General features: G+C 46.7%; 1 protein-coding gene across 1 annotated transcript in view; it reads left to right on the top strand.

The window, feature by feature from the left end:
* Positions 1–16,206, top strand: part of slc25a31 (solute carrier family 25 member 31) — a 44,308-nt gene that overhangs the window by 7,635 nt on the left and 20,467 nt on the right. The window contains exon 4 of the mRNA XM_033015627.1: positions 13,701–13,828. Within this exon, the coding sequence (XP_032871518.1) occupies positions 13,701–13,828 (128 nt within the window). The remainder of the gene's footprint in view (positions 1–13,700; positions 13,829–16,206) is intronic.

Here is a 16,206-nt window from a genome sequence, read left to right as displayed (position 1 = left end):
GTGGATTATATGTTCGAGAATCTTGCATGGTATGGAGGTCAGTGAAACTGGGCGATAATTTGCAGGATTTATCCCATCTTTTTTTATAGATGGAGACAATGTTAGCATTCAGCCAATCTTCTGGAAGTTCTCCACTATCCACAGACTTCTGATAAATGTTTTTGGAAGACTGGAGCTGAGCTTGCTGCACAATTCTTTAAACTCTGGCTGGTATCTGGTCTGGCCCTAATTATTTATTTGGTTTTGTTTCTTCCAATAATTTCTGCACCCCGTTCATTGTTACCTTAAGATCTGTAATTTTTGGAGTTTGTTGTGAGTTCAATGACAGGAATTTATCTAGGTTTTCTTCAGTAAAAAACAAACAAAACTGCTGGTTTAACACTTCGGCTTTGTCTGCTGCCAAAGATACTGTCCGCCCCATCGATGTAAGGCTTGAGATTCCAAATACTTCCTGGCTCATTTTCCTGATGTAATGCCAGAAAGGCTTTGTGTCTTCTGATTTTAAACTTTCCCCTACCACATAATGGATGTGTTCTTGATGTGCTTTCCTGATTTGTCGGTCAATTGAACGCCAACATTTCTTGAAATCTGTCAAAAATCTAAAATCCTGAAAGGTGGTTTTCATGCTGCTCTGGGCTGCAACCACAACTTGTTGTCTTGAGCAGAGCAGTTGCTATACAAAGAGAAACAAGGAACTGCAAGTGCTAGAGTACAATGGGATCGGCAGCATCTCTGAAGGCCATGGATTGGTGACATTTCGGATTGGCACCCTTCTTCAGACCAAGCTGTTATGCATCTGGTTAGGATGCTTTTTATGGTGCATCTGTATAAATTGGTAAGAATCATTTGGGACATAAGATTGGTGTGCTTTCTTGGACATATTGACTATGTGGTTAGACAGGATAAATATTTGGTGATATTTACACCGAGGAATCTGAAGCTCTCAACCATCTCCTCTTCAGCATTCTTGTCAAATGGCATGTATTCCATCCGCTTCCAAAAGTCGATGACCAGTATCTTCATTTTATTGACATTGAGGGAGAGGTTGTGTCTTTAAACTATGTTACTAAGATCCTTTCTGTTCTCCATCTCATCATTGTTTGAAATTCAGTCTGGTTTGGTGGTGTCGTCTTAACAAAGGTAAATGGGGTTAGAGCAGAATTCAGCCATACAGTCATGAGTGTGGAGTGAGTGTAGCATTGTTCTGCGAGCACATCCTTGTGGTGAACAATTGTTGAGAATGACTATGGCGAATGCTGAGTCGCCTATTCTTACTGATTGCAGTCTATGGATCAAGATGTTAAGGATTCTGTTACAGTGAGGGCTGTGGAGTCCTAGGTCCAGGAGTTTGATGTTGAATTTGGTTAGAATCATGTACCAGAAATTTCTGCTTGTAAGCAGGGATTAGGAGCACAACCATGTGGTCAGATTTCCCAAAATGCAAGTGGGGGGTGGAGCAGTAGGCATCTGAGCACAATTAATGATTTCGAGGAGAGAATTCAATGTAACACCTCCAAGTTTGCGGATGACACAAAGCTGGGTGGCAGTGTGTGCTGCGAGGAGGGTGTTATGAGGCTGCAGGGTGACTTGGATAGGTTGGGTGAGATGGCAGATGCAGAATAATGTGGATAAATATGAGGTTATCCACGTTGGTGGCAAGAACATGAAAGCAGATTATTATATGAATGGTGTCAGATTCGGAAAAGGGGAGGTGCAACGAGACCTGGGTGTGCTTGTACATCAGTCACTGAAAGTAAGCATGCAGGTACAGCAGGCAGTGAAGAAAGCTTGTTGACCTTCATTGCGAGAGGATTTGAGTTTAGAAGCAAGGAGGCCCTATTGCAGTTGTACAGGGCCCTGGTGAGACCGGACCTGGAGTATTGTGTGCAATTTTGGTCTCCTAATTTGAGAAAGGACATTATTGCTATTGAGGGGAGTGGAGCGCAAGTTCACTAGGTTAATTCCCAGGATTGCAGGACTGACATATGATGAAAGAATGGGTCGACTGGGCTTGTATTCACTGGAATTTAGACAGATGAGAGGGGATCCTATAGAAACATAAACTTCTTAAAAGATTGGATAGGCCACATGCAGGGAAAATGTTCCCAATGTTGGGGGAGTCCAGAACCAGGGGTCACAGTTTAAGAATAATCGGTAGACAATTTAGGACTGAGATGAGGAAAAACTTTTTCACCCAGAGAGTTGTGAATCTGGAATTCTCTGCCACAGAAGGCAGTGGAAGCCAATTCACTGGATGTTTTCAAGAGAGAGTTAGATTTAGCTCCTAGGGCTAAAGGAATCAAGAGATATGGGGGAAGAGCTGGAACAGGGTACTGATTTTAGATGATCGGCCATGATCATATTGAATGGTGAAGCTGGCTCGAAGGGCCGAATGGCCTACTCCTGCACCTATGTTTCTTTGTGACAGTTCTGTGGCAGTATCCGACGATGTTCGGTCCTCTAGTGTGTTAGTCTGATAATACTTTGTTAGCACACTCTTTAGGTAGGCCTGGTTGAAGTTGCCTGCTATGATGAACAAGGCCTCAGGTTACTTCACTTTAAGGTTATTGGTAGTGGTGTACAGTACATCCAGTGCAAGCTTCACAGTCCGCATGTGATGGGATGTACACTGCTGTCAGGATAGTCAAAGTGAATTCACAAGGCAGGTAGTAGGGACAGCACTTCACCATTAGATATTCCAGATCTGGCGTAAAGGAGCTCTCCATTATTGCCACATTGGAGCACCGCAAAGTGTTGATAAAGAAGTAGACACCCGCTTCTTGCCTTACTTGAGGACGCCTTATGGCCTATCCGGTGAATTGAGGTTTTTAGGTTGTATGGCAAAATCTGCTGAACCAGTTGTGAGCTATGCCTTTATGTCATACAATACAGAGCAATCTTCAATAGGTGAGTCTGGCTTTAAGTTCAATAGTTTTAATGTTTTCCAAATATATTGGGAGGAAGGACTTGAATTGTCTTGTTTCAGTCTCATGCAGACCATTGTGTCTCCTCTGCCTCCTGGATGTGGTGTTTCTGGTTCGGCCCCCAGGTTAGGTCGCGGTAGGGAGCGCTCCGGATGGTCAGGCATCGTCTTGGGTCCAGTATTGGTAATTCCGAGGTTGGGCACTGTTCAGTTGAGCCTTGGAGTTGGATCAGTTCCTGAGGTCAGCTGCTCCTGCTAAACGTTGTCTTTGTCCAACGGCCTTTCGAAGGGTCAACGAGTGGTTGATCTCTTCTGCAGGATGCAAATCTATTTGGGTTTTATTATTGCAAGCCTTTAAATAACAAACAATCCACTGCAGTTGAAAAATGTTGCTTGCATTGTGTTATAACCTCCTAAGACCATGCGTCAGAGATTCCAGCTGCCAGGTTAAATGCCGGGAGCTGTGATTATGTGTGATAGATACGTGATTATGTGTGATAGATTGATTATGTGTGATAGATACGTGAAGCAAAAGTGCACTGAATGTGAAACATCACAGTATTGTCTAACGAGAAGCATAACTATGAATCATAATCACACACCACAGAAATCTTCACCCTCGACACCTCCCTCCCCTTTCTTGATCTCACAGTCAATAAACTATTGACTGACGTCTATTACAAACCCACTGACTCTCACAACTATCTCCACTCCACTTCTTCCGAACCTGCTTCCTGCAAAGACTCTAACCCCTACTCCCAATTCCTCCGTCTGCATCTGCACCCTAGATGAGGTGTTCCATGCTAGGACATCCGAGATGTCCTCATTCCTTAGGGAACGGTTTTCCCTCTCCCATCATAGATGAGGCCCTCACTCGTGTTTCCTCGGTATCCCGCAGCTCCACCCTTGCTCTCCCTTCCCCTGGTTGCAACAGAGACAGAAGCCCCCTAGTCCTTACCTTCCACCCCATCAGCCGTTGCATACAACACATAGTCCTCTGAAATTTCTGCCACCTCCAACGCGATCCACCAGCCACATTTTCCCATCTTAACCCCTTTCCGCCTTCAGCAGAGACCGTTCCCCCCCCACCTCCGCAACTCCCTGGTTAACTCACCCCTTCCCACCCAAACCACCCCCTCACCAGGTACCTTCCCCTGCAACCGCAGAAGATTTATTTTTAGTTTAGTTTAGAGATACAGGCCCTTGGGCTCACCGGGTACATGCCGACCAACGATCCCCGCACATTAACACTATCCTACACCCACTAGGGACAATTATTTTTTACATTTACCAGGCAAATTAACCTACAAACCTGTTCGTCTGGAGTGTGGGAGGAAACCGAAGCTCTCGGAGAAAATGCACGCAGGTCCCAGGGAGAACGTACAAACTCCGTAGAGACAGCACCTGTAGGCGGCGCGGCTCTGGCTGCAGCGGCTCTCCGGCAGTCCTGTTTGTTTTGTGTTTTTTTGGGTTGTTTATTTTCGTTTTGGTTAGTCTAGTTTTGGTTTTTAGTTTCTGTTTGGGGGGGGGGGTTGAAACGGGGCTTGCTGTCTCCCTGCGGGGGAATGCGACTTTTATGTCGTATTCCCCTTCTCTGCCTCCGTCTGTGCTGAGGCCTAATGGCGGAGCTGGCGACCTCGAGGCTCAGGAGGCAGAGCCCGCCAGGACTCGCACTGAGCTCGCTCCCGTGAGGACGGCCCGGCTCGGGGCTGGAACAGGGCTTCCGTGAGGGGCTGTGATGCTACCGTGAGGACGGCCGGCCCGAGGAAGGAACGGTGCTCCCGTCGGAGTGGCCGAGCTCGGGGAGGTACGGCGTTCCCAGCCCGAGGGAGGAGCGGCGCCCGGTCGGGGCGGCCCAGCCCGAGGGAGAAGCGGCGCCCAGTCGGGGCGGCCCAGCCCGAGGGAGGAGCGGTGCCCGGTCGGGGCGGCCCAGCCCGAGGGAGGAGCGGCGCCCAGTCGGGGCGGCCCAGCCCGAGGGAGGAGCGGTGCCCGGTCGGGGCGGCCCAGCCCGAGGGAGGAGCGGCGCCCAGTCGGGGCGGCCCAGCCCGAGGGAGGAGCGGTGCCCGGTCGGGGCGGCCCAGCCCGAGGGAAGAGCGGCGCCCAGTCGGGGCGGCCCAGCCCGAGGGAGGAGCGGCGCCCAGTCGGGGCGGCCTGGCGCGAGGCTGAGACGGTAACGGCACTCACGTGAGGGCGATCCGGCTCGGAGCTGGAACGATGCTCCGGTGGCTTGCACGGTGTGATCTGGCGGCGGTGGTCTGAGTCCGGGGTTCGGCCGCGGGCCAGCGGCTGCGTCAGCAGGACTGGTGAGCGGCAGCTTCGACCACCCCGGGCCGCGGTGTTTGAGCCGCGGGACAATTGTAACATCGCCCGGGGGGTATCGCCTCAGCGCAGAAGGAGAAGAGGAGGGAAGAGACTGGAGACCTAAGACTTTTGCCTCCATCACAGTGAGGAGATGTTGGGTGGACTCACTGTGGTGGATGTTAATATGTGTTTATTGTTGTTTTTTATTGTATTGTAGTGTATGTATGACTGCTTCAATTTCGTTCAGACTTCGGTCTGAATGACAATAAAGGCTATCTAATCTAGTCAGGATCGAACCCGGGTCTCGGCGCTGCATTCGCTGTAAGGTGAATTGATGCAACACCTGTTGCTATACCTCCTCCCTCGACTGTCCAGGGACCCCAAGTCAAGTCAAGAGAGTTTATTGTCATATGTCCCAAATAGGACAATGAAATTCTTGCTTTGCATCAGCATAACGGAATATAGTAGGCACGTATACAGAACATATCATATCAGTGAGTCCATATACCATTATATAAATATATACACACATCAATAAATAAGCAGATAAAGTGCAAATAAACAGATAATGGTCAATTAGTGTTCAGAAATTTGTTTCCGTTGAGTTTAATAGCCTGATGGTGTGTTGAAGGAGCTATTTCTGAACCTGGAAGTTGCAGTCTTCAGGCTCCTGTGCCTTCTACCTGAAGGTAACGGGGAGATGAGTGTGTGGCCAGGATGGTGTGGGTCCTTGATGACGCTGCCAGCCTTTTTGAGGCAGCGACTGCGATAGATCCCATCGATGGTAGGGAGGTCAGAGCCGATGATGGACTGGGCAGTGTTTACTACCTTTTGTAGTCTTTTCCGCTCCTGGGCACTCAAGTTGCCGAACCAAGCCACGATGCAACCGGTCAGCATGCTCTCTACTGTGCACCTGTAGAAGTTAGAGAGAGTCCTCCTTGACATACCGACTCTCCGTAATATTCTCAGGAAGTAGAGTCGCTGATGTGCTTTCTTAATAATTGCATCAGTGTTCTCGGACCAGGAGAGATCTTCAGAAATATGCACGCCCAGGAATTTGAAGCTCTTGACCCTCTCCACCATCGACCCATTGATATAAACGGGACTGTGGGTCCCCATCCTACCCCTTCCAAAGTCCACAATCAGTTCCTTGGTTTTGCTGGTGTTGAGGGCCAGGTTATTTTGCTGGCACCATTTGGTCAGTCGGTCGATCTCACTTCTATACTCTGACTCGTCCCCATCAGTGATACGTCCCACAACATCTTCCTGTAGGCGGCGCGACTCTCGTCAGCAGCGGCCTCTGCAGTCCGTCTGCGTTTTTATTATTTTATGTCTATGTTTTTATGTAGTTTTTGTTATTTTTGTTGGGGTATGTGTGTGGGGGGGTGGGGGTGGTGTGGGGGGGTTGGGGGTAACTTTTAAATCTCTCCCTGCACGGGAGACCCGACCTTTTCTTTGTCGGGTCTCCGTTGTCGTTGGGGCTGCAACGAGGAGCGGCCTCCAACAGGAAGACCGGGGGCTGTGGTGCCGACTACTCACCTCACCGTCGCGGAGCTGGCCGAGTCCAGAGCGGGTGGAGCTGTGGTGGACGCTGCTGCGACCCGACCCCCGGAGATTCGGTGGCTGCAACTGCGGGTTTGGCGGACGGTAACACCGGGAGCCCGCGGGTCCCTGGAGTGAGACCGCTTTTCGGGGCTTCCGCAGCGGCGACTTCTCCCGCCCGAGTTGCGGGGTTGAAGAGCTGGAGCGGGGCCTTACATCACCGCCCCGCGCGGCTTGGAATGGCGGCGGGTCTCTGCGAGCGCACGCCGGGGGCTCTAACACCAAGACCCGGTGTGCGACCCTGCATCACCCGGCATGGCTTTAATGACCACGGGACAATCGCCATCGCAGTGGAGAGAGAAGTTTTTTTGGCCTTCCATCACAGCAATGTGATGGATGTTTATGTAAATTATGTTGTGTCTTGGGTCTATTTGTTTGTAATGTATGGCTGCAGAAACGGCATTTCGTTTGGACCTCAAGGGGTCCAAATGACAATAAATTGAATTGTATTGTATTGTATTGTATTGTAACAATGGTGTCGTCAGCGAACTTGATGATGGAGTTCGCACTATGACCGGCTATGCAATCATGAGTACAGCAGGGGGCTGAGCACGTAGCCTTGAGGTGCTCCCGTGCTGATTGTTATCAAGACCCCGACAGTCCTTTCAGGTTAGGCAGAGGTTCACTTGGACCTCCTCCAACCTCGTCTACTGTATCCGTTGTTCAAGATGTGGACTCTTATCTATCGGCGAGACCAAATGCAGCCTGGGCAATTGTTTCGCGGAACACCTTTGCTTGGCCCGCCTGAACCTACCCGATCTCCCAGTTGCTGGACGCTTTAATTCTCCTTCTCATTCTTACACAGACCTTTCTGTCCTAGGTCTCCTCCACTGTCAGTGAGGCTAAATGCAAATTGGAGGAACATATTTCTCATATTTCACTTGGGCAGCTTACTGGTATGAATATTGATTTCTCTCCCTTCAGGAAGGCCCGGCATTCCCTCATTATCCCTTCCCCACCGAAGTCGAACAAGCTTCTAATTTTCACCCTACAAATGGCTAACGATGGCCTGTTTCCTTTATCAATGTTACTTTTTTGCATATCTTTCATTCATTGTTCATTATCTCTCAACATCACCATCTATATCTCTCGTTTCCCTTATCCTTAACCACTCTGAAGAAGGGTCTCGACCCGAAACGTCACCCATTCCTTCTCTCCAGAGATGCTGCCTGTCCTGCTGAGTTACTCCAGCTTTAAGTGTCAACCTTCACCACGACTTGTCCATATTGACGAAGATGTCCCATCTCAGCTAGGCTTCAATGCCTGTGTTTTGCCCATATTTTTCTAAACCTTTCCTATCCACAATCCTGTTCAAATAGCTTTTAAATGTTGTTATTGTACTTACCTCAACTAATTCCTCTCGCAGCTTGTTCTATATACCCACCACTCTGTGTAAAATAGTTTCCCCTCAGGTTTTGGTAAAATGTTTCCCCTCTGACCTTAATACCACAGCCTCTAATTCTTGTTTCCCTATCCTGGGAAAAACACAATGTGCATTCACCCTATTTATGCTTTTCATGATGTTTACACATATATATATGACAACCCCTCAGTTTCCTGTGCTGCCAGAAATAAAATCATTGCCTTCCCAACCTCTTCCTGTAGCTCAGTCTCTCTCTCGAGTCCTGGCAACATCACTTCACCCATTCCATTTTAATGGCATCTTTCCCACGAGCGTGACCAAAACTGAATACTATACTCCAAGTGCGGCCTCACTAATGTCTTGTAACATAATGTCCCACCTTTTATACTCAATTCCCTGACTGATGAAGGCCAGTGTGCTAAATGCCTCTTCACCACTTATTTATCTGTGACTCTACTTTCAGGGAACTATGTACTTGTGTAGCTAGTTCTACAATGTTCTCTGGGGTCCTACCATTCACTGTGAAAGTCCTGCTCTGGTTTGACTTCCCAAATTACAACAACTCGCACTGACCTGAATTTAACTCAATTTCCCATACCTCAGCCCACTTGCCCAGCTAATCAAGATCCCGCTGTAATTTATGATGACCGTCTTCATCATCTATTATACCACCTATTTTAGTATCATCTGCAAACTTACTAATCACCTTACACATTCTCTTCCAAATTGTTGATCTTGTTGGCAAGCAGCAGTGGCCCTGAGGCATACTCACTATCACAGCCCTTCAATCTGACAAACAACCTTCCACTACCACCTCTTCTTCACACCATTAAACCAATACTCTATCCAGTTAACTAGCTCTCCCTGGTTCCTATTTGCTCAAACCTCCCAGAGCAGTTCCATGCGGAATATTATCAAAGGCTTTTGCTAGTCCATATAGAGACTAGATCTATGACCTTGCCCTCATAAATCTTCATGGTAACTTAATCAAAAAACAATCAAATAGGTGATTTTCCACACACAAAATCAGAATCCTCACCAGTAATTTGCCTCCCAAGATGTTTGGCTTGCTGGTCTATAGTTCCCAGCTTTTACTTTGCAGCACTTTTTAAATATGGGTACAACATTCGCCACCATCCTGTCTTCCAGTACCTCACTCGTGGCTAACAATGATTCATATATCTTAGCCAGGGCTACCGCAATTTCATCTCTAGCTTTCCGCAGTGTCCATCTGATCACGCCCTGGAGATTATCTACCTTCATATGTTTTAGGACATCCAGTACCTCCTTAACTTTAATATGGACTGTCCTCAAGATATCGCCATTAACTTTTCAAATTCCCTCCTCATGATAAAAGCACAGGAGAAATATTAATTTATGATTTTGCCCATCTCCTGCAGCTCCATGCATAGATGAAGACTGGTTTCAGGGAGCCTATTCTCTCTAGTTATTTTTTTGCACTGAATCTATATAATATATATATATATAATATATAGTATAACTAAAACTCTCATCTTGTTATCTGCAGGTTTGCGTTGTTTCTCTATATGCGCAAAAACGGTACACAATAGCGTTACGATTTTTGGCCCACCTTACTCACCATTGCCCTGTGTTGCAAATGAAACAAGTTTGTTCAGATCGATAATATATTTTAAAAGTTATTAGGTTTAAAACAAATTAACTTAAAACAGCGCCACCACCCGCGCATGCGCAGCTGGGGGAAGAGTTCCCGTGCGCATTTGAACTGGCGCCGCAAAGGGCACCCAACGGGTCCCCAGCCGTGCCTGCGCAGTTGGGGCCTTTCCAGAATTCAGATCACGATCTTTTTTTCACAACGGCGACACTGGTGAGATGACTTCCATTTTAATTTCTACCGCCGCGGGGATGAGGCTGGGGGCTCCAGCGGGGAGAGGCCACGCCGACCGCGGGGGTCCACCTCCTTGGCGCTGGGGCTGCGTCTGCGGCCGGGGGCGGGGAAAGACCACGCCGACGATCTGGGGCCTGGGCGTTGAGGCTGGCTCTGAGGCCGACGGCTGCTGCTGCTGATCCGGGCCCGCGCGGCGGCCAGAGGTCGTGCCGTGGATCCGTTGCCTGGGTGCTGAGTCTGGCTCTGAGGTCCACGGCTGCTGCTCCTCCGGGCACGCAAGGAGGGAAAGGAGCGGCGCCCTCGAGATCCTGGGGAGGTGAGGAGGGAGAGTGGGAGGATTGAAGGAGAGGAGGGGGTAGGGAGGGAGAGGGGGAGAAGTGGAGGTAAGGAGGGAGTGGGGGAGGAGGGTGAATAGAGGTGGGGAATAAAGGGAGAGGAGGGCAGTGGGGAGGATAGGGGGAGGTGAGTGGGAGATAGAGGGATAGGGGGTATGGAGGGGAGAGGAGTTATGGAGGGAGGGATTAGGGGAGGAGGAGAGGGGAAAGAAGGAGGGGGAGGGTGCTGGGGGATGATTGAAATGAGCTGCGCCTGCACAGTTGGGGGCTATGGGTGAGTGCTAGAATATTGTGTTGGGGGAACGGGTTGCGTTGGGGGAACGGATAAGTGGTGGAATATTGCGTTGGGGAACGGGTTGCATTTGGGGACCAGGCCTCCCATGTGACAGGGACCCAATGGGTCCCAGTTGGTCTAGTATATTTGTAAAATCTCTTTGGATTCTGGCTTTTCTGTCAGCCTTGCAATTGAGGATTGCGATATTTGTGGAATTTTAATAAACAAAATCATGGAGAACCACAATAGTTTTCAAACAATTAAATTGTGTTAAAACAATTTCTAGGCTGAAAACTAAACGTGATCATAAATATATATATAGACAAATCATTGGTGAAATTTATGACATTCTCAGCATTATAGATTATCGTCATTCCACAGAAGTTATTAATATTATTGATAAAACTGCTAAATGTAGTTCATTTATCTGCTAAGGCCATGACCTCAATACAGATGAAATGCTAAATTCTGTACCCATCTTCTTTGAGATGGTTATGTGGGAATGCTCATTACTAGAGCCAGGATGTTTAGGCACTAAAAAAACTGATATAGGCAGGCAAAAAGGCATAATAAAATTTCGAAAAAGGCATGTATTGACATAAAAAGGCATGTATTTCCACCACCAATATATGGTTAAAAATGAAAATAAAAAGGTATACTCTATTAAATGACCAAAGTTGCCTGGTTGCACATAATTACTATCATTTTTTTCAAAATATCTGCTGTTAAACTATGCCGTCTGTCAGACAGAATATGTTTCAGTTGAGAAAAACCTCTTTTTACCCCAGCTGAGGTTACTGATGCATACTCGAAACAAGCTACCGACTCTATATTTATGTCGATATCTTGCGCATAACAACTACCTTTGAGAACTTTAGCTATGTTTTGCATTTCTTCAAGATCTTTGTTACCTAAAATCACTCTCTCACATTTTCCTTGTATGTCTTTACTGCAGGAACTTTACGAATATCGTTAGTTGAAAACCTGCAAGTTATTCACTAATGTATCGCCACGTTTCTCAAGGAAAGTGATATCTTGTGGGAAGTTTACAAAATTGGAAGCAATAAACAAGATCGTGGTGGAAGGATTTTTTCTGCATGATTTCACTGACGATCCTGACTGCAGCAGATTCTTCTTCAAAACAGTTGACGATTTATTTTATCTTTTCAAAATTTGTAGCAGAGAGTACAGAAGAGAGCCATGTACCCAACCTAGTCAAAACGGGCTGAGGAGGTAGCGGAATCTCGGGTGCCATTTCCTTGAACAACTGCACACGTGACAATGCTTTGAGGAAGATTTTCTTGACATTGGAAACTAGGCGATCGACATTTGGAAACACACTACGTATGTGCTTGATAATTCTATGGTCCTTGAGCTAAGCAAGTCAAATGCAACATTTTGGGGAATAAAACTTTAAGCGCACGAGCAGCTTTTTTCATGTACGGAGCTGCATCAGTCACAAACAGAAGAACATTCTCGTGTTTTATACCTTCTGGCCAAAGTACAGCAAGTGAAGCTGTAAACAACTGAGCAATAGTTGAGCTGTTTGACTTCTCCAATACTTCCAATGTCAACAAATACTCCTTTGATAGTTGACCTGCCTCCAGTGTACTGATGACCACATTGGCAACATATCTCCCCACAGCATCGGTTGTCTCATCTATTGAGATCCATATTTTGTTGCATGCAACTTCATCTCTAATTTTCTGCACAACAATGTTGAAGTTGCTGTCAACATAATTTTTCCATAATGATGACTCATTTGATATATGTTCCTCTGTGTATTTCTCTAAAAAACCTCTGAGAGATTTGTTTTCCAATTTCCACAGGGGAATTCCAGCATCAATGAATGCCTTGCACAGATCACTCGAAAACTCAGATTTGCGACCGGAACCAGCAGTAAATGTGGGAGACAAGCTTGGGTATTTTGCTTGGGTAGTCTACACCCCAGCGGTATCAACATTGACTTCTCTAATTTTAGATAGCCCTTGTCTTCTCCCTCCTCCCCCTCCCCAGCTATCCTTCTAGTCCTGTCTCCGCCTCTTCCTTTATTTTTCCTGCCCCCCCCCCCCCACATCAGTCTGAAGAAAGGTCTCGACCCGAAACGTTGCCTATTCCTTCTCTCCATGGATGCTGCCTCACCCGCTGAGTTTCTCCAGAATTTTTGTCAACCTTCGATTTTTTCAGCATCTGCAGTTCTTTCTTAAATAGGTCTTAACGAAGACTGAACCAGCGGGCAGCAGCACGAATGAATGAATGACTGACGGTGGCGTCCCCGGTTTCGCCCTGGTGGCGGAAATATTCTTGTATGTTATACTATGTTAACACGTTAATAATAACATTAATATTAACGTGTTAACATAGTGAACATCATTGTAATCACGGTACAACTAGAGAAAATAGCACGACCTTTTAGCAAAACGGCCAAAAAAGGTTGATTTTGGCACTCGATCGTGAAAAAGGCATTATCATGGTGAAATCATCAAAAAAGGCATGAAAAGGCATGGCATTTATGACAAAATCCTGGCTCTACTCATTGCTGCCATTATGTAAGGACTTTGTACGCCATTTAACCACTTTAAATACTTAACAAAAAGTTATGCAAACTTGCATGTATTAAAAGCCATATGCTTCTCTCACTGATTTCCCTAATATATTTTGCAGTAATGTAATCCTTTTGAGTTGTAGCATTGCACGATTATAGCAGCCAACATGTACACAGCAAGCATTCACAAATAGCAATATAGTAAAGACCAGATAATGTTCAGCAATGTTTATCAAGGGATAAATATTTGCCACGGTACCAGTGCCAATTTTAACATGCACCCAAGAGGGCAGATGACACCAAATTTAATAGTCCAGAATTTACACTTGCTGCTCTTAGAATACCAGCCTGGAGTTTTTGGTAAGGTTTCTGAGTGGGACTTTGTTTAACAAGAATGGCACTAATTGAACTGTAAAAATTTACTATTTTTATGTCAATTTCTTTTTATTGTTAATATTTGAAAATATTTATATATGTTCTGTATTTTTAGGAATTGTGAGTTTTTGGCGTGGAAACTTAGCAAATGTGATTCGATATTTCCCAACTCAGGCTCTGAATTTTGCCTTCAAGGACAAATATAAGCAATTGTTTATGGCAGGAATTGACAAAGAAAAACAGGTATGCTGTAGAATTCGGTAAACTGCAATATTATCGTAAATGCACTACAGGTGCACAACCTTTTATCCGAAAGTCTTGGGACCAGACACTTCTCGGATTTCGGAATTTTTCGGATTTCGGAATGGAAGATTTTTAGCGTAGATTAGGTAGGTAGCGCGGGCGGCTTGAAAAGTCTGGAGCGGCTGCCTCCTCCCCGGAGACCGGGGAATCATTGTAAATCATTGCTTAAATGTTAGTCAGTTAGTTTGGAGGGATTTTATGTGGTGGGTGGGGGTGAAGGGGGAAACTTTAATTCTTAGTCCCCTACCTGGTCGGAGAGGCGGGGAGCGGGCAATGCCTTACCAGGTCGCCGTGCAGTAAGCTCCGGAGCGCTGTGGCCGCCGACTCCCAACACCGCGAAGCTGGGGCTGCGGGCGGGCGATGCCGGTTGGAGCTCCGACCCCAGCAACTCTACCCCTGGCTGCGCGGCGCACCAAATCCAGCGCCGCCCGCGGCCGGACGCCCGCAGCCCCAGCTCCGCGATGTTGGGAGTCGGCGGCCACAGCGCTAGGATACCAGCGGGGAGCGGGCAATGCCTTACCGGGTCGCCGTGCGGTAAGCTCCGGAGCGCTGTTGCCGCCGACTCCTAACATCGCGGAGCTGGGGCTACGGGCGTCCGGTCGCGGGCGGCGCTGGATTTGGAGCGCCGCGCAGCCAGGGGTAGAGTTGCCGGGGTCGGAGCTACAACCGAGCCGCCCGCGGCCGGACGCCCGCAGCCCCAGCTCCGCGATGTTGGGAGTCGGCGGCCACAGCGCTCCGGAGCTTACTGCACGGCGACCCGGTAAGGCATTACCCGCTCCCCGCCTCTCCGACCAGGTAGGGGACTAAGAATTAAGGTTTCCCCCTTCACCCCCCCCCCCCCCCCCCCCCCCTTCACATAAAAGCCCTCCAAACTAACTGACTAACATTTAAGCAATGATTTACAGATGTTTAAGTGTCTCCCCGGTCTCCGGGGAGGAGACAGCCGCTACAGTAGTACAGACATGGGTTGACCGTGGGTCGTTTCGGATCAAGTTTGGCGCCAAACGCGAGCTTTGGTGTGCAGACGACATCCTGGAAAAAATGTCCGGTTTTCGGAGCTTTTCGGTTTCCGGGATTTCGGATAAAAGGTTGTGCACCTGTATTATGAAAAATTGGAATAAATTTGGTTACAAATTGTTTTTGCTTTTGTTTATTGTGAGCAAAAGGGTACAGGGACAATACTACATTCCCAAAAATAGTGAACACAATGTGAAGGGAAACTCAGAAGTTTTACTTTCTAATTTGCGGTTCTATGTAGTCATATCAATGGGAGTACAGATCTTATAAAATGTTTAATTGCACAGGATCCAAAGTTATTTTGTTTTTTCTCTTTCTCACCTACAAATGTTGAGGAATCTTATCAAGGTTGAGCTCCATTCTACTGTTAGACCATGCAAAATTCAAACGGAGGAGGTGGTGTCTAGAATAATGTTTCTGAAAGATGAATACATTTATGGACCTGTCCCACTTTGGCGATTTTTTGGGCGACTACAGGCGACTGCCACAAAGTTTTCAACATGTTGAAAATTTTTCGGCGACAGTGGGGACAATTTATGTTAACGTAGGTGTTGTCGTAGGTTGTAGCTAGGTGTCGTAGGTGAATTCCATCAAAATTAGTCCCTGGCAGTCGTCTAAAAAGTTGCCTAAGTGGGACAGGCCCGTTAGGGTTTCCTTTTTAAGCATGTATTTGCACAAATTTCAGATACGGTACATATCAGGTTGTTAGTGATTATGAATTCCTATTAATTTATTGCCTTGTCTTTCTGACTCCCTTATATTTTAGTTCAAATAGACATGAGCCAAGACATTTACTCTTGTCAATGAAACAATTTTTTTGATGTCTTGAAATAAGCATGTGATCTGGTGCATTTAGAAAAGTAAAGCAGTTGCCATGACAAGCTAAGATATAATCCATCAAAATACTTTATAAAAAATAGGTGCAGGAGTAGGCCATTCAGGTCATGGCTGATCATCCAGAATCAGTACCCCGTTCCTGCTTTCCCCATATCCCTTGATTCCGCTAGCCAAAAGAGCTATATCCAACAATCTCTCGTGAATACTTCCAGTGAATTGGCCTCCACTGCCTTCTGTGGCAGAGAATTCCAAAGATTCACAACTGGGTGAAATTTTTTTTCCTCATCTCAGTCCTAAATTCAATTCAATTCAATTCAATTCAACTTTATTGTCATTGCACAAATACAAGTGTAGGTACAACGAAATGCAGTTTAGCGTCTGGTCATAGTCATAGTGCAAGATAGTAGAAGTAAAAATAAAAATACAAAGTTGGCATACAATAAAAGTTTTTTTAAAATAAATTA

This window comes from Amblyraja radiata, chromosome 1 (genome assembly GCF_010909765.2).
Source record: "Amblyraja radiata isolate CabotCenter1 chromosome 1, sAmbRad1.1.pri, whole genome shotgun sequence".
Classification (NCBI taxonomy): domain Eukaryota; kingdom Metazoa; phylum Chordata; class Chondrichthyes; order Rajiformes; family Rajidae; genus Amblyraja; species Amblyraja radiata.
Note: the sequence above shows the minus strand (reverse complement) of the source record. Positions and strands in the feature narration are given on the sequence as shown.